The sequence below is a fragment of the Sciurus carolinensis genome, chromosome 7, assembly GCF_902686445.1.
Source record: "Sciurus carolinensis chromosome 7, mSciCar1.2, whole genome shotgun sequence".
In the NCBI taxonomy this organism is placed as follows: domain Eukaryota; kingdom Metazoa; phylum Chordata; class Mammalia; order Rodentia; family Sciuridae; genus Sciurus; species Sciurus carolinensis.
Window position 1 is genome coordinate 94,232,091 of NC_062219.1, and position 18,755 is coordinate 94,250,845.

Here is an 18,755-nt window from a genome sequence, read left to right on the forward strand (position 1 = left end):
AAGAAAACATCTCTTATTCATGAATACAAGCATGAGCTTTTGAGTATTTTTTCTTTTTTTTTTTATTTGTTCTCATTAGTTATACATGATAGTAGAATGCAGTTTGACACATCATACATAAACAGAATATAACATTTCATTCTCCTGGTTGTACATGATGTAGAACTACACCAGCCATATAATCATATACGTACATAGGGGTAATAATGTTCGATTCATTCCACTATCCTTCCTGTACTTTAAGTGCACAAAGAAAGCTTCAGAAGTTCAGTCTCAAAGACAGCAAGATGCAGATGGAGAATATCAGGTGTCATCAAACATCATTTGCTCCTTATTTCTTATGGAAACCATTATATGAAATAATTACCTTAAATAATATGATTTTACAATTAAATTACACAAACTTCTAAATTAAAAACAGCATGCATGCACACACCCACATATCTTATTTTGACACATCCAAATGAATGAAAAATGACACACTTAATCACTGATGATTTTAAAACATTAAAGATAAAGATTCATGAGAGAAAAGTCAAAAATAAAGGTTACAAACACAGGAGTAATATTTAGAAAGTCAAAGGACTTCATTAAAAACTCATGGAAATGAAGAAATTCCTTTCCTGTAGGAAAAAAATCTTTACCCTAGCACACCATACTCAGTCAAAAATATGAATCATAAGTGTGATTAAATATTTCCCATTGTCCCCGTGCTGAAAGACCTAACTATATTTCATTAAAATGGTTATAGCAAGAAACAATACATGTACTTGAGGAAACAAAACTCCAGCAGCGAGTGAGGCAAAAGGAACAGGCAGAATGAGACTGATATGAAGTTCCAGAACAGCTGGGATAACATCTGGAAAGAGGTAAACTTCAACTGCAGCATTCCCAGATGAAAGTCCATAGGGGGAAAACAAAGAAGTAAACAAAAAAGAAATTACTTGCTCTGTTTTACCATATTGGCAGGGGGATTGTATTTAAATTTGGGTCCACTGAGAAAATTTATAAATTGGACATAATCAAATTAAAGTTTTTAATAAAAAGATTTCTAAAGGATACTTTTAATGTGAATAAAAATATAAGCCACAAACTAGGAGAAATATTTGCAAGTCATATATCTAGTATAGTATTTGTGTTTGTAAGAAATATAAAACACTATCAATATCCAGTGCTAAGAAAACAAACAGCCCAATTAAAAGTAGACAACATTTTTGAATAGTTACTTCACCAAAGATATGCAAATGGAAAATAAGCATTAAAAAGAAGCTCAATCATTAGTAATTAAAGTAAACTATAAGATAGGTGTTAGAGTAACTACATTTAAAAAGGCCACTTATGAGCTGGGTTGTGGCTCAGTGGTAGATCACTTGCCTAGCATGTGCGAGGTACTGGGTTTGATCCTCAGCACCGCATATAAAAAAATAAATAAAATAAAGGTCCATAAACAACTAAAAAAATAAATAAATAAAAAGGTCACTTATACCAAATGTTGAAAATGATTTGGAGTAACTAGTACCTTCACAAAGAGTTAATAAAAATGTATTATGGTAAAACGACTGTATAGAACATTTGAGTTTCTTAAAATGTTGCATTTGTACCAACCTTATGATCCATCCCTGTCGCTCTTAGGTAGTCACACATGATCAGTGAAAATGTATGTCCCAGAGAAAGACTTATACTCCAATATTCATAGCAGCCTCGTAATAGGTAAGATCTTACTAAAGGCCTATTGTCAGGTCATAAATAATATCCTGAAACATAAACAATCAGTGCACATTTGTATTTTTTTTTCCAGGTATTGCCCTTTGCAAACAAAAGAAAGACAGTGTGTCACATATTTAAATCATTAAAGAAAAAAAATCCACTAATACAGAATTCTACACCCAATGAAATGATAGTTAAAATGTGAAGGAGAAACAAAGACGCTCCTCTGGCTAACAAAATCTAAGAGGATTCACATCAGGAAGATATGGCATACAGGAAATATTAAGAGAAGTTTTAGGAAGAGGGGAATAATACAGGTTAGAGACTCATGTCTACATAGAAAAAAAAGAGATTTGAAAAGGAATAAATAAAAGTAAAATAAAATCTCTTACTTTACTTGTCTTTAACACATCCAAAAATAATTTCAAAATAATAATGGTATTCATGTATTGAATGAAAATAGCTCATGGAGAAGTGAATGAAAGACATTATTGTCACAAAGAACAGGAAGGAGAAATTACAAACATCATTATAAGGTAAAGATACCACATGTGAAGCAGAAAAGTGTTATTTAAGGATGGAATTAGGTTAGTCTAAAAAGCATATTGTAAATGTCAGAGGAATAACTTAAAAAATTACTTAAAAATACAATTTATACAGTAAGAGAAGAGATAAAAAAAAGACTCCTATGGCCACTGTCAACGTCAGAGGCCCTGGACACTTTCCAGGCCTCTTCTTTGTGTATAGCTGTTGCAATCCTTGGTCCCCAGCAGCAGGGACATGGAAGTATTGGATTCCCAAGACCTCTACCTTGGAGGAGGATAAGGACTGTGAGCCATTGTGTGGAGAGTATAGTGAAGAAAATGTAAATGATTTAGTGAGGGAAGCTGAAGTGAATGGTGAACAGCAGACACAGAAACCCAAAGGGGGAAAAATACAGCTTAGAGCATTCCAGCCAGGAAGAGGAAACAAAGTGGCCCATTGTTAGAAGAGGAAGAGGAAGATGTCAAGGTAGAATGTGGAGGACAGCAATGAGGAAGAAGATGAACCAAGAGCAAGAAAAAGGTACTGGGTCAAAGATACAAGGAAATGGAATGAGGAGGAACTCTGGCAAGCTTCCTCAACTGTGTGGAGCCAAAACCCAAAAGCCCTCAAATACACAGTTTAGACAGGAGAAGAGATTGAAGAGACCAGTTCAGGTGAATTGTTGATCAAAGCAGAAGAGCTAGAGAGACCTACAGAAACTGAAGGAGCAAAAATCACCAACATGTTTGGGTGATTGAAAGAGAAGTGGATGCCACATCTAAAGTTAAATCCTTCTTCAAGTAATGAGAAAGAAAAAGCACAAGCTAATGTTCCTTCAGAGGCCCTCACTCCCTATTGTGTTAGGGTCAAGCTTTCAGCACACTAAGAATACAAGGGAGGGGCTGGGGCTGCAGCTCAGTGGTAGAGCCCTTGCCTAGCATGGGGGAGGCCCTGGGTTCAATCCTCAGCACCGCATAAAAACAAATAAAATAAAGGTTAAATTCTTTTTTTAAAAAATAGAAGAAGGAAAGAATAAACAAAGTAAAAGTTCTGACAACCAAGGAATCAAAGAGGAAAGAGAAATTGAGAAATTCCAAAAGAAACCAGACAAGTGGGAAAGATATCCATGTGTCCAGATATTTTCCATAGTATACCTATGGAGGATACAGGTGACTTGGTAATTCCATTCTGCACTGTATTTTTCATTTTCTAAGATTTTGAAAAGTTTATCCCTTCTCAAGTTTATATAATATATGACCTAGTATTCTGTTTTAAATCAGAAATATAGTTGACTAGATTGGCTATCAGTCATCTTCATCTAATTGATATTTATAGAACATTCAATCTAATAAAAAGACATGTTCTTTTTGAGATTGTGTGAATAGTCAGAAATAAGGCCACATTCTATACCATACATCTGGCCACATATAAAAGGACTGAAATCATGCAAAATGTAAATGCAGACAATGATGTAATAAAACTAAAATTCAGTAATAAAAAGACAGCTGAAAAATGTCAAAATACTTAGAACTTTAGCAGCATACTTTTAAAAGCACATTGATGAAAGAAGTTTCAAGTAAAATTTTTTAAAATATTTTTTGGGGGATACTGGGGTTTGAAATCAAGGGCACTCGACCACTGAGACACATCTCCACTCCCTTTTTGTATTTTATTTAAAGACAGGGTCTCACTGAATTGCTTAGTGCCTCACTTCTGCTGAGGCTAGCTTTGAACTGCCAGTCCTCCTGTCTCAGCCTCCCACATTGTTGGGATTACAGGTGTGCACCATTGCTCCTGGCTATAAAATATTTTAAACTAAATCATTATGAAAATACATTTATCAATCTACACAGGACCCAGTAAAACCAATGCACAGAAGAAAATGCATCATATTAAATGCCTCTATTAGGAAAGAAGAAAAATATATAATCAATAATTTAATATTTCACCCTAGGCAGCTTGAGAAAGAAGAGTAAGCTCTGCCTAAATAAGCAAAGTAAAGACATAATGAAACTTAGTGAAGACATCGATAAAATTAAAAACAGGGTCCGTGGGTGTAGCTCAGTGGTAGAAACAGTTCTTAGCCCTTACGAGGACCTGTGTTTGACTCCTATCACAAAAAAAATCAAAGTAAATGAAAAAAAAAAAAAAAAAAACAAGAAAGTAATAAAAATAACCAATGAAACCAAAAACTAATTCTTTAGGAAGATCAAAAAACTGAAGAAGAATTTAGCCATGATAAGGAAAAGAAAGGAGAGGCAAAAACAGAAGTAAAGACAGAAGATGTACAATACTAATATTATAAGATCTTTACTAATATCATAAGATCATAATTATTCTTCCTATGGACATTAAACTGATAATAAAGACAGACAAATATAAACTGTATGCTAATATATGAAAATTTTAAGAAAGATACAAACTCTCCAACTTGTGTCAGAAGTGATAATTGGAGCAGATTTATTTCTATTAAAGAAGTTGAATTCATTGGTGAATTCTACCAACTCTTAAAAAAAAAAGATAACAATTACTCATATTCTTTCCCAGAAAATAGAAGCAGAGGGAATTCTTTCTAAGTCATTCTCTGAGACTATTATTACTCTAATTTCAAAAATAGACAAAGACTTAAAGGAATAACACAGACTAATATATCTCATGAGCACACACACAAAGTTCTTAACAAAATTTTATCAACTTGAATCAAATTATGAATAAAAAGAATTATATTAACCTTTAAAAAACTCTCAGAAAGTTAAGACTAAATCGGAAAATCCTAAATTCAGCAGCAGATAACAACTGCAAAACCTTACTGTTATCTTATTTAATATACAAAAATGAGATACTTTTCTCCTAAGATGAAAAACAAGGCACAAATGTCCTCTTAGTACTTTTTTCAATACATAGTAAGATTCTTAGTGCCATTAGACCACAAAAGTGAATGAAATGTACATATACTTATAAGAAGTTATGTAAATTTTTATATTCTCAAATTAAAAAAAAATGTTCTTGGAATAGCTAAGTCAGTATAATATGTTCCCAGGATACAAGTTAATGTACAAAAGTCAATTCATTTCCTATATGCCAGCAATTAAAAGTTAATATTTAAATAAAAAAGCACTTTATTTTTATGCACATTCATAAGCATAAAATAATTGTATATAAATTTAAGAAAATATGTACAAATATATGGAAAACTACAAACTTTGAAAAGCATGAATAAATTATATAAATAAGACAAGAGATGTTCCATATTTGTTGATTGGAAGCCTCAAGATAGTGAAGATATGAATTCTTTTTTTAGAGGATTTATATCCAAATACACAATTTAAAATTTAATAGTAAAACAGAAAGATGATAATGTGCTCGATATCGGAACGTGCACCTCACCATATAATGCATATAGATGAAAAATAAACATATGAAAAAATGCTTATGCATTTTTTCATTAGAGATTTGAAAATTAAAGTGACAATGAGATTCCACTGACACCTGTTTGAATGACTAAAATCTGAAGAAGTCACAATGCTCACTGCTGGCAAGCATACAGAGTAAGGGGAACTATCATTTATGACTGAAAGGAATGAAAAATGGTACTGCTACTTTGAAAAACAGCTTGGCAGTTTCATACAAAACTAAATATAGTCTTATCATTTTCCAAAGAACATAGTGTATAAATGGAGGGAAAAATATAAATTCAAAGTGCAAAACCTGGTGAATACTACCTCAAGCTAAGTGACCAAAGTGACCATAAACTATGATTAATACGATGAAATAGCACTTATTGCTTTACTCTTTAAAGAAAAGACTTTTATTCTGTGGTCTTCCAAAAATATATTACTTTGGCTTAATCATGAGAAAAACATCAGACAAATCCTAGTAGAAGGATATTCTATAAAATGCAAAATATATTACTCCTCAAGAATATTAGTATTACGGAAAACAAGTCACATCTGAGAAGCTACAGTGAGAAAGAATGAAAGAATATGACTACTATATGAATGTGAAAGGCTTAATAGAATTCTGGAAAAGAAAAAGGACATAAGGTAAAAGTGAAAAATCTAAAATATTTATCATTAAGTAAAATTTATTGGTTAATATACTATCAATTTATTGATCATGACAAATGTGTCATCCTAATGTGAGATGATAAAAATAGTAAAAACTGTTAGATGAGATATGTACAAGGTATGGTGAGAATATGTTTAATTCCATGAGATACCCTCAAGCCATTCATAGCAGTTTTAGTCATAATTTGTAAAAGTTTTAAACAAGCATGATGTCTCTTCTTTTGGTGAACAGATAAACTGTGGTAGATTCATACAATGAAATATTACACAGCACTTAAAAATATGAGTATCAAACTATGAAAAGACATGGAGAAAACTTGGATGGCAGTGGGGAAATATTTATTCAAATTTATAGTGTGCAATGTTAAAAGTATTGAGAATTATTATGTATACTGTGGATTTTGCATGATCAAAATGTGTCATGTAGATGCATCAGTATGAGAAAGGTACGATTCTGGTTGTTGACACTGGTAGTTGGTGAGAATATATGTGAGGTGGGTAAGGACTAGAGAGGAAATCTGTTTATATATTGCTCAGTTGCACTATGACCCTAAACCCACTGTAATGAAGTGTGTATAAAAAGAAGACAGTGTGTATGCATTTTGGCAATACAGAAGTAATATACTTAAAGAGTAGGTTGGAGTTAACACAAACTTGGAGAGTGGAGTAGTTAAGGAATATCTTTGTGACTGCTATTTCATAAGTGTCTCATGAAGTATTTTAAAGATTTAAAATAATATGTACCTTTAGTAACAATAAAATGAGTTTTAATAATAACCTGAAAATATTCAAGGTAGTCATATATCCTTTACTTTGTCTCTTTAGTAGATGGCACTTTGTTTTGGATATGCTAGGTTCACTCATATCAGTTCTCTATATTGCTTTGTCATGCTCACTCTGTCTATATCATTTAATTTATTCCTTTTAATTCTGACAATGATGAGAAAATCTGTAGTTTTTCCCTCATAGCTTTGTTGTGTCTCCAAATTTTCCTCTTTCTTGATCAAACTTTACCCTTTAATTTTTTTTAAGATTTAAGAAGGATGAATCATCTTGACTTTGTCTAACATTTTTTTTCTTTTTACATAAATTGCATTGCAAGTAGAACAATTCTTTCTAAATGGACTGAAGATCATAAATTCTGTAGTGCAATTTTGGATTTCAAATGTATAATTTATAAGATTAATATTAATAGATAATGTGAGAATATTGCAAATATAATTTTTTAAAATATTAGCTTCCAAGTCAAGATTTCAAATGACAGAAAAGGCCATCTTCAGTCCCGTCCAGGCCATGGACGTTATCTTCTGTAGCTACTCTTTCCTTTCTTTCCCTGACATTCAGATCTTCAAAGAATACAGACCTCTGTGAGATTTTATAAGACTTAAAATCATTTATTCAGAACCTCAAGGAGAGATAATTGCATCTCAAGAAGATGCTAAGACACAGAAAATTCTACTATATCTATGATGTTTACTATTTCCAAAGAATGAATTTTAAAAAGCACAAATCTGTTCCAGAAAGTAGAAAATTAGTTTTAGCTCTCACTATATTTTTGACTGTGAGTCATATATAGCTTTAGATTTTTCTTGTGGTACAGCTATGTAAATTTCAATGAAAGGTCTTTATTTTAACAGAGAACAATTTCTATGGAAACTAATACGTATAAATAATAGGAAGCTTCATTTAATATGAAACAAAGGATTAAAGATCATACTCTAAATTAATATAGGTTGAAAAGAAATGGAAATTAAAATAAATTACAATTTATACAAACTCATTTTATAAAGACAGATTGGTTTACTGAAACCAAATAGTCATTTTGATTAAGGTATGATGCTATTATACCATCATTTTCTATTTGACAATACTATCTATACCCTCTAATTAGTTGTCAATTTGCTGAGATTTTTGGTTTAAAAAAAAATTATAGTATTACAAAACAATTTCTGATTACTTAGAGCATAATCTGACTTATTCACAATAATCTTGGTAACTCTTCACAATGATAAATATGAAATGTTGTGTTTTGACAAAGTTTAACCACAAGGTAAATAAAAAAATATATAAATTGCATAATAATAATAATAATAATAATAATTAAAATTATCATCCTTAAAATAGGGACTCATTTTTACTTTATAATCAGTGAATTACCAAGATTAATTTTTTTAAAAATTACAACATAATAATTTTCCTCTCCATTTCCTTTACCAATTTGGGCAAAGATATATAGTGATTGAGTTATGGTAACCATAATTTAGATACTTTGTCTAACTGTGGCTTTTCCTCATTGAACTAAAATACCTCCATAAAAACATAATTTGTCAAGCAATTGGGCGCATAAACTTGAAGGATTAAATAATGAAACTGATTGTTTAAATTCTCATTTTCATCATCTACCAAATGAGAACAGAAATGATGATACCAATATTTTGTGATTACTCAGATTGAGTGAATGTTACACACACAAATACATGTAAACACATATACACATGTGCATGCACACACAGACACATGTAAACTATTTTCTAAACTAGGTTACTTAAGAGAAAACTTTTTTTAATTTCACAACAGATAAACTTGATTTCTTATAACTACTCTTTAGTAATAGCTATTTATAACTCTATGGCCTACTCATTAAGCATGTGGATTAAAAGAGAAAATTATTCTAAAGTAATGCCAGAATAAATTTAATCCTTAACTATGTAACATGTTATGAATCCATCATAAAGGCATACATTTATAAGCAGCTGAGTAATGAGCAAAACGAAACATTCATACCTTGCCCTATCCCTGAGCCTAATCCCATGATGCATTACATTCTTCAGCTCAAGCATGAGACTGACATTTTCTTGTAGCTCAGTCTACCTCCTAACATTACTGAGCTCCATGTTCTCTAGAATTACTTTATTCCTGACTTTTCACTTTAGGAGTATATAAAGATAAGGGACAAAAATCAAATGTCTTTCAGGTAATTTTAAAAAGATGCATTTTTGTGCATTATTTCTTTTTAAAAAGGCATTCAAAAGTTTGCCATAATTTAAAGGAACATGGGGCAGGGTACACAATATAGAACCCTGAGGTTAAACAGTTTTTATTCTAGAAATTGATGTCTTAAATGAGACTTCCATTCTATTTTGTCAACTCCTCTATACACTCTCTTTTCTTTCATGGACATTTTATTGAAATAATTCTCTACTTTTCATTTTTTCTGTCCCTTAACCCTTAAAAGTCCACCATGTTGTACTAATATATCTGATTTGGAATACTGATTAAGTTCAGGTGCTGATGTTAGCAGCATTATAACCATTAAATTTAGTAAATTAACTTTATAATTTGTGCAAGTATCAATTTGGTAAAAAATTCTGGAAACATTTTCCTCCTTTGTTTTCCCAAACAAAATGTAAAGTAAGTTTGAAATATCTTTTTTCACCTACCTCCTGAAAATTATTTTTCTCCAGGTTTTTAGTTTGCCATATTTCACCTGAACCCTTTGGCTTAATTCAGTGCTTTACTGCATACATCAATGAACATGTTCACCCTCTGAATTTTCCTGTGAATATTGACTGTTTTGTGTCCATTGCTCTTCTCTCAGTGTTCCTTTAAACTTTTACTATTTTTTTTTCCTTTTTCTGAACTTACCACTAGAATTTTTACTCCACTCTGCTGGTAATGAGCTGTATTGGTATTTAAAACCCACATTTATTTCTTTCCTGTAATTTCAATCAAATACATTTTGTTTAAAATTCATTATCCTTAATCTACAGCACAGGCATATAATATTAGAATTTATAATATAAATTTGTTAATTGTATAGCCTTCATTTCTAATTCTTACCTTTTTAGATTTTTTTTTTTAATATAACACTTAACATATGAATAAAAAAAACTATCATGAAGGTCATACCTCACATTGGGGTGAAACTGAATTAACCACTGATGTACAGAATAATACAAATTGTTTTAAACTTCCACAGTTTGTAATATTAAACACTGAGTAAAAATATACCTACATTACATATATTATCTTTAATTCTCACCTAGTTATGAATGGCTCCATCATAGTTCCTCAGTTTCTGAACTTCTTGGCTCAAGAATTTTTAGGAAATACTGATAATATCACAGAATGAAAATGCTTCCTCCTTTCAACTCTCAAACATACAATGAATGCATATGTATGTTTGAAGTGAGCAGAATATAATTTGGTTTGCTTTGCTACTTTGTGCAGAGTACGAAGAGCATGTTTATAAATAAATAAACATGTCATTCACCATTATACTTACCTTTAGAGCTCAAATTATAGCACTTATTCAAATTTATTCATGTGTGATATTTATATTAATCTTATTCTTACTGAAATGCAAATCATTTTTATTCAGTATGTATGAATGTAAACTGACCTTATATGTTTTTTTTTGTTGCTATTTACATTTATTTAAATTTTCATGAGGCATAAATGTAATGCATTAAGTCACTTTCTCTTTAAAGAAAATGAATGCACAATAATCAGGAACCCAGAGAGTTCTGAGAAGCACAGGATTATCCCTGCAGTAATGCAAGCTCACATCTGCAGCCAGGCTAAAAATGTCACACAGACCTAATTTTGCTTCAATGCAAATGTAATTTGTTTCCTAGCATTTGCATGTGGAATCAAATTGGTAACTGTTTGCATTTGAACCCATTTACAACTTATTTTTATTGTTATTTTTTTTTTTTTAACTAGGCTACTGGGAAAATAATACACCTGTGCAGGCAGGTTGGTATGAACTGTAAATTTGGCATTTACAGTCATAAAAGGGTTTTGAAATCACCTAATGGTTCTTTGAGTTTTCTCTAACATTCTTATATTTCCCTCATTTATTTCAACAAACTCTTGTTCAACTCTTGTTCATTCTCCTTTTTTTTTTATATAGAATCACCATCACCCCAAATCTTCTTCTGCTTTACAAAGTAAGTAGAATATCCCCTAACATAAGTTATTCAACTTTCTGCCACCTGTCCCAACATTAATAGTTCACAATTATCTATTACTAGTCATGGTATAGATTACATTCTGGGATTTGAAGTCTAATAATTATGCCACTTACTTGCTAAGTAAAATTGGTGGTCAATCTCAAAAGCAAACAACATCTATTTATGAAGTGACTTGTGCTTACGTCTAATTTAGCCTTCAATATTACCTTCAATATTACCTTATTAATCAAGTGTACTGTCCTCTGTGTATTCATTGAAAAATGGATGGAATTAAAGCATATGTTGTCTTACAACATAAAAGTAAATAAGCTACATAACTGAAATTCAAGTAACTAGTATTCTCATTATACTTATTTAAATTTCTTCTCAAAATTTTATTTTTTTGTGAATATTATAATGCATTTGCTAATCAACTAGTAAGAGTGATTTGCACAAAGTGATCCCTCAATAATAGGTAGTCACTTAAAAATTTGTCTTAATATATTAGCTCTCAGAATCCCTGACAGTTTTCTTGCTCACTTGAAGCAATGGTGCCATCTATACAAAATTGAAGCTGTTTTCTGCACTTTCAGAATAGGGGTGTTTTTATCCCTATTTGACTGCCATCTCTCTGTCATTCCTTGAAGATGCTGGGGGGGAAACTTGTTCTAAGATTGGTGGTTTATACAACACATTTTCTATGAGTCCTCTATGTTATTGATTTCAATAACAGTCATTTAAACTTGGGTCCATATGAAAATACGATATGAAAATTATATTTAAACCACACTTATTATTACTTTATGTTTTTAGGTGGTTTACTTAAACTAATTAGAAGAAATGAAAACAGTTTTAGAGGAAGAGCCTTGGCTATTGCTCTACTTCAATTTAGTTTAAGACTGGTATAAAGACAGCATACAAAAGACTGCAGTGATTTGCTGCTTTAATTATGTCATGATATAAAACTATTCAAAAGTAGGTGATTACATAGGACTGGATCAGATTAATGTATCTTGGCCACATTTTTGCTGGTCTTGTTTCCCAAAAAGGTGACTTTGTCTTTGCTATCTTTATTGAGCTAAGAAAACAGTTAAATATTTTCTATATTATTAAGTAATTTAGGGAATACAAACTTCACTAACAATGTATTTTTTAATGTTTAAAGGAATATTTAAAACATGAACTTTATGGTTTCTTCATCAAATTTCACTGTCATCAAATATAAAAGGAATAGAAAAAAAGATGCCAATCCCTGAACAGTATCTCTACTTGGAAATATTCAGAAATAATTAAATAAGACCCATTTCACAGCAATTCCTCGTGACATTTTTCATGATAGACTGTAAAAATACAATTGTACAAAAGAATGATTAACAATTCAATCATCATTCTGAGCCTGGTAGTTCTCCATAGTTCCTTTACAAATGGAAAAACAGCATGTAAATGGCAGTCGGTTCAAGAATGGCATCCACAACCCTCATCATATGTGGTGAATTGGACACTAACACACAACATCTGCATTAACTTCTACAGAGATTGCTGGGTTTGGGGTGTAAACACTAAAATGAATATTTCACGCAATCAAGTTGTTCCCCAGATATGCCCTTTGCAGATTCAATTAGGAGACATTCTTGTAATTTCTTCTGATCCATCTCTTCAATTTTCAGAGATAAATTTGATGAATGTTTCTGAAGCATCTTTCATTGACTGTGTACAAAATACCACAGCTGAAGATCAGTTACTTTTTGGTTGCAAACTAAAAGGGATAAACACTGTTAATCCACTGTGGCAGAGTGCTGGCACACATTATTTTATCACAGTAATGGCAAGTGGTCCATCACTTTGTCAACTGGGACTTCGACTAAATGTGACAGTCAAATAGCAGTTCTGCCAAGAATCTCTAAGTTCAGAATTTTGCTCTGGGCATGGTAAATGTCTTAGTGAAGTTTGGAAGAAGACATATAGCTGCCATTGTCAGACTCCATTTTATGGAAAATACTGCCAAGAACTTGATACCTGTTACTTTAGACCATGTAAAAATAATGGTAGTTGCATCAACAAAAAAGAAAAATGGGGTAAAGAAGGCTACGAATGTATCTGTCACCCATCATTTACTGGTAAGAACTTTTTTTTAAATTACACAGTTGTATTAAAATGTAAAAATAAACTAAATTCATAAACTGTTCAAAAACAAATTGTTTTTTAAACTGTAGATTCCTTAAAGTGTAATAAATTTGCATACTATACATATAAAAATCCTATTAGACATTTTCTAAAATAGGCTTTTGCATATTGAAAAGTTTTTTATCCTGAAGTATCTGTTTTCATATATTTTCCACATCCATGATTAATGTTTCATACATTAAAAATAATTGGATCATAATAATATAAAAATTTTTAGCCACTGAATGAAGTTTCCAAGTTTATAGTATTTGGTTAAATATTTCTAGGTGATAATATGGAGATGAAGAATGTATCTGATAGAGAAAGTTAAGGAACTATGTGCATGGGGGAAGGCTTTGAAGTTGCTTGGTAGAGTTGGAGAAGAAAAGATAATGATGAACCAAGAGAAATGCTTTTAATAGATGTTGGTGTAGCATCTATAAAGTGATTGAAAAGAGTGACAGTGATGGAAAGAGGATGATTTGTTAGTGATCAGTTTTAGCAAACTTAATGAGAGGCAAAGATAAGGGAAGTTTGTGGGTGATGAAACCACAGGAAAGGCAATTTAAAAACAATGTAAATTGTGCTACTTAAGGCTGAAGCAAGGGTTAAAATGAATATTAAGAATGTCCACCAGAGAGTTTGATAGGAAAATTGAGGACATTAGAGGAAAGCGATGATATAGATTGAAAAAATATAGGGGATCTCTACAGTGTAGATATTTTGAAAGAATTTCTTTGAACGGGAGTTCCACAGAACTGACATTGAAAATTACAAGGGGAATGATTAAGGCCCTATATGATTAACACAGAACAATAATTGCTATATTTGTTAAAAAATAATAATAAAGGGAAAAATTGGTAGTATACTTTGGTCATAAAAGAGGAAGGAGGGTGAGCAGCAGTTATGTATGGAGTGGACCATATCTAGAAGTCAACAGAAATTGTGTTGGGCAGGTTTTAGGAGACTCCAAAATGGTCTTCTCCCATGTGCCTGGTGATGACTCAACTGGAGCCAGGCTTGGAGATTTCTGTGAAGACCCGGATGAGTCATTGTCAGCTTCAACATGCACTTAAGCCTATCTTTCACAGAGTAATTTTACACTCTATAGTAGGGAAATACCAATTTCAGAAATTAATCCTGAAAATAGCCACTAAACATTTTTCCATAACTGGAAAAATCAAATTGTTATTTGTCTCTATTGACATTGGTGAGACCAGTAACTCATGCTGTTGTAGATCAGGTAATTAAAATCAGGCAAGTTAGACAAAAAGTGATAGCACTCAACTAGTTGCTGTGGGTGAATTAAAAGGTGATTTAACTGACAATTTCAAAAGCATACATTTTAACCTGTCCAAAGAGTTTTAAAGAAAACTTGACCACAGATTTTTTTTTACCATGTACCAAAATACTAATTTGCATGTATGCATTCATATTTCATGGAACGTTACTTCGGTAATTTTATTGTGATCTCATAGAATGATTTGTTTCTTATTCAACATGTTTATTTATTTTAAAAAACTATAGATGATTTAAACCATCAAGCATTAAACACCATAAAATATTTAAGTCTGACTTTTATATTGACACCAATATATTTATAATTACTAAAGAAATTCAGAGTGTTCACTGTATTTGTTTGCCATGACTGATACAAAAACTACCAAAGTTTGGTTGACTTAAACAATGGAAATTTATATCCTCACAGTCCTGGATGGTAGAGGTCCAAGATCAAGGGTTTGGCAGGATTGGTTTGTGGTGAGGTCTTTCTCTTTGGTATGTAGATTGTTATCTTCTCATAGTATCTTCACACTGACTTTCCCCTATATATATCTGTGCCCAAATTTTCTCTTCTTGTAAGGACACTAGTCAATTGAAACCAGTCAAATTGATTAAGAGCCATACTAATAACCTTTTTTCTTTCTTTCTTTTTTTTTAAACTAGAGATTGAACTAAGGGACACTTTATCACTAAGTTACATTCCTATTCCTTTTAATTAGCTTTTGTTAAGTTTCTGTGATTGGCCTTCAACTTGCATTTCTCCTGCCTCAGTCTCCCAGGTCACTGGGAAATAGGTGTGTGCCAATTTGCCAGGTTCTAATGACCTTATTCAAACCTTATTTACTTCTCCAAATACTTCAACACCACCAAATGCATTCACACTCAGAGATATTGGGGGTTAAGACTTCAGACAACATTTTGGTGCACAATATTTATATTTTCAATGTATTGAGGGTTGTTTGGATGTGAATGAAGAAAGAATTCTGCATTACTGAAGCAGTGATGTCAATATATGAGGAATTTATGTATAAGACAAGAATTGCTTACAAATTAAAATAGAACTCAAATAAATGAGTGCAAGCAGGTATATTGCCAAATTGTGTGCAACTGTTGTATAGCCACAATAGTACACCTGCCTGCCCTAGGATTTCACTAGCACATTACTCTTCTGAAAATAAGATGATTAAATATGTATAAAACAAATAGTTATGTATGACATTGGTGTATAATAGAGGGGAACCATAAGAATATGGGGAAGTAGAATTTAGAAAATTTTATATAACAAGGAAAAGAAAATGTAAAAGTTATTTTTACACAGCTTCTGAGAATCAAGATAGTCTTTTCTCCTATTTTAGGAGGTAGAGTACACAATATACATTTAAACATGTCACTTTGTAAATTACCACTCCAATGGTACCACTACATGTTAATATTTATATATTGAAATCACATCAAAATGTGATTAAAAAATTCAAATTATCACAGAGATGAAAGCTCAAATATCAATAATTTGAATATAACTGAATATTACAGGATGGGATCAAAACATGAAAAAATATCAAATATCCAAGTTAATTTTTGTTTCAATTTAAATATATCATCATGTAACATTATTTTATAATTTAAGTTGTATTTTACTTATTTTTTATATTACTCTGAATAAATAATTTCAGCAAAACTGATGACCATAATCAACTATTTAAATGCAATGTAAATATTGTTGAAATTTTGTTTTCATTTTTATAGGCAGAAATTTTACAGAAATAATTGGCCAATGTAAACCACAAATCTGTATCCATGGAAACTGCAGTAACATTACAGCTAGTAGTTTCATTTGTGAACGCGATGAACAATTTACAGGTAAGAAATGCAAGCATATGTATATATGTTAATATATATTATGTACATATACATAGACAAAAATTAATTTTGGCTTATTTATTTCAAATTAAATTTGAATGTTGTTTTCATTATTGAAAATAATCAGTTTTAGAGGTTATATACTGTGACATTTTCATGGAAAAGTTTAATAAGTCACTTTGGTTAATATAATCATATGATTCTACTGCTAAGTTTTCCAGAATATAAAAGCAACTTGGATATCCGTTCATAATTTCTTTTTATCATGACGAAGTATATTTTATTTCTAACTACTAAAATATTTTTAAAACTTGCACACATTTTGCAAATACATTACATATTTATATCACCCTTAGATAACACCATTCTCAATTTTTTTACAAAAAATGTAAATTTGTAAAAATTCCTTCTCAAATGAATTTAAAGAAATGAGATGATATCATTGTTTAAGCTGATAGATTCTTACTGTTAGTTAAATGTTTAACCAAGGAAAGCATCTTTAAATCATTCCCATTTAATCTTTGAACTCTCTGGCATTTTTTTTTCTTGAAGATATATATATGTGTATATATATATATATATACACATATATATATCTGTCCCTCTTCAAGATGTCAATAGACTGTATCTCCTGGCACTTTAGAAATTTAACACTCCATTAGTAAGCATTAAAAAGAAAATCCATTTCTTCCAAATTCCAGAAATAGTGATACTTCTAAGTTTTTCTTTTGCATACTTTTCCACTTTACTGAGTTGATGGAGACATGAGTAGATGCAACCAAAATTTGGAGGATTTTTCTATTAAAATGTCAAAATCCTTCTCTCACCATTGGGTTCACAGTTATAATTACTCTTCAGAGGTCTAATTATTTCTAATATCCAAATGTTGATTGTTAGGAAGAAAAAGTGCACTCTACATGTTACGTTTTTCCCCAATGATAGCTTTGTCACAAAGTACCATTATTCTACGTATATTTTAACATTGTAAATGTCACAACTTAGTTTTTATTCAAATTATGTGAAGATCAGAATATTTTGGATCAAAATGTGAATGATGTATATACCAGAATAACATTATTATTATTATTTTTATGCTCAGTGCTTTTCTCAATTTGATGAAAACAAGTTGTACATCGTAATATTCAAAACAAAATTTGTGTTCATAATTTCACTGTATGAACAATTCACTTATTTTTTAGCATTTTTACTGAACTCACAATTGCATTCTTAATTCTGCCCGTCTTGCCTTCTACATGAGAAACTTGTAAAACTTCATTGTAATTGAACAAATTGAAGGAAAAAATTAAACTATTGTTGGAATTAACTATTTTTTGAATATTAGGAAAATAATTCTGAGAAAAACAATTCTGGGTCAGTCACTTGATGTAAATGATAAGACATGTTTCACAAAAATATCTGCAAGAATCCCTCTGTCTCTGTACCTCACACATCATCATCTACTATATCAACATTTATAATACATGTTAATGGCTCTTCAGCTCATGTGTCTTTTGGTTTTCATAGATACAGTGATGTCACAAATGCTCTTTACTTAAAGATGTTCAGTGTTTAAGGGCAAATTATTTCTTCATCATCAATATTCTGGGGAAAGAAATTTAAAACTTATTTTTATTAAAAGGTTAAATGTTTACCAGGCATGGTAGCACATGCCTGTAATCCCAGTGGCTCAGGAGACTGAGACAGGAGGGTCGAGAGTTAAAAGCCAGCCTTAGTAAAAGAAAGGTGCTAAGCAATTCAGGGAGACCCTGTCTCCAAACAAAATACAAAATAAGACTGGGGATGTGGCTCAGTGCTGAGTGCCCTTCAATACCCGGTCCCCCACCCCAATAAAAGAAATTTATTACATGTAAGTATTTATTAAAAAATAAGAAATACCATTGGGACATGAATGTGTAAATAGTTGTATATTTATACCCAGGGTTGGCAAACTGTTTTTTCTGGGAAACCAGATCATAAAGATTTAAGATTGTTCAGAGCATTGTCTATATCCCCCAAACTCAACTATGCTATTGAAACATGAAAACAGCCACAATTCTGCAATGAGAGAACTTTTCTATTTCCATTTAACCTCATTCAAAAAAATAGGTGGAGTGTTATATTTGGCTCAGAGTTGTGATTTCCTGACTTCTTATGTATACAATGACCAAAACTCTATTGCAGGAACATACATATAACT

The 18,755-nt window shown here is 31.2% G+C and overlaps 1 protein-coding gene and 1 pseudogene across 1 annotated transcript in view; both read left to right on the forward strand.

Moving 5' to 3' along the window:
- The first annotated feature begins 2,395 nt into the window (after positions 1–2,395).
- Positions 2,396–12,080, forward strand: LOC124989273 (craniofacial development protein 1-like; annotated as a pseudogene).
- A 540-nt stretch (positions 12,081–12,620) lies between these two features.
- Eys (eyes shut homolog) overlaps positions 12,621–18,755 on the forward strand; it is a 1,705,088-nt gene continuing 1,698,953 nt past the window's right edge. The window contains 2 exon segments of the mRNA XM_047559194.1: positions 12,621–13,371; positions 16,445–16,558. Coding sequence (XP_047415150.1) covers positions 12,621–13,371; positions 16,445–16,558 — 865 coding nt within the window.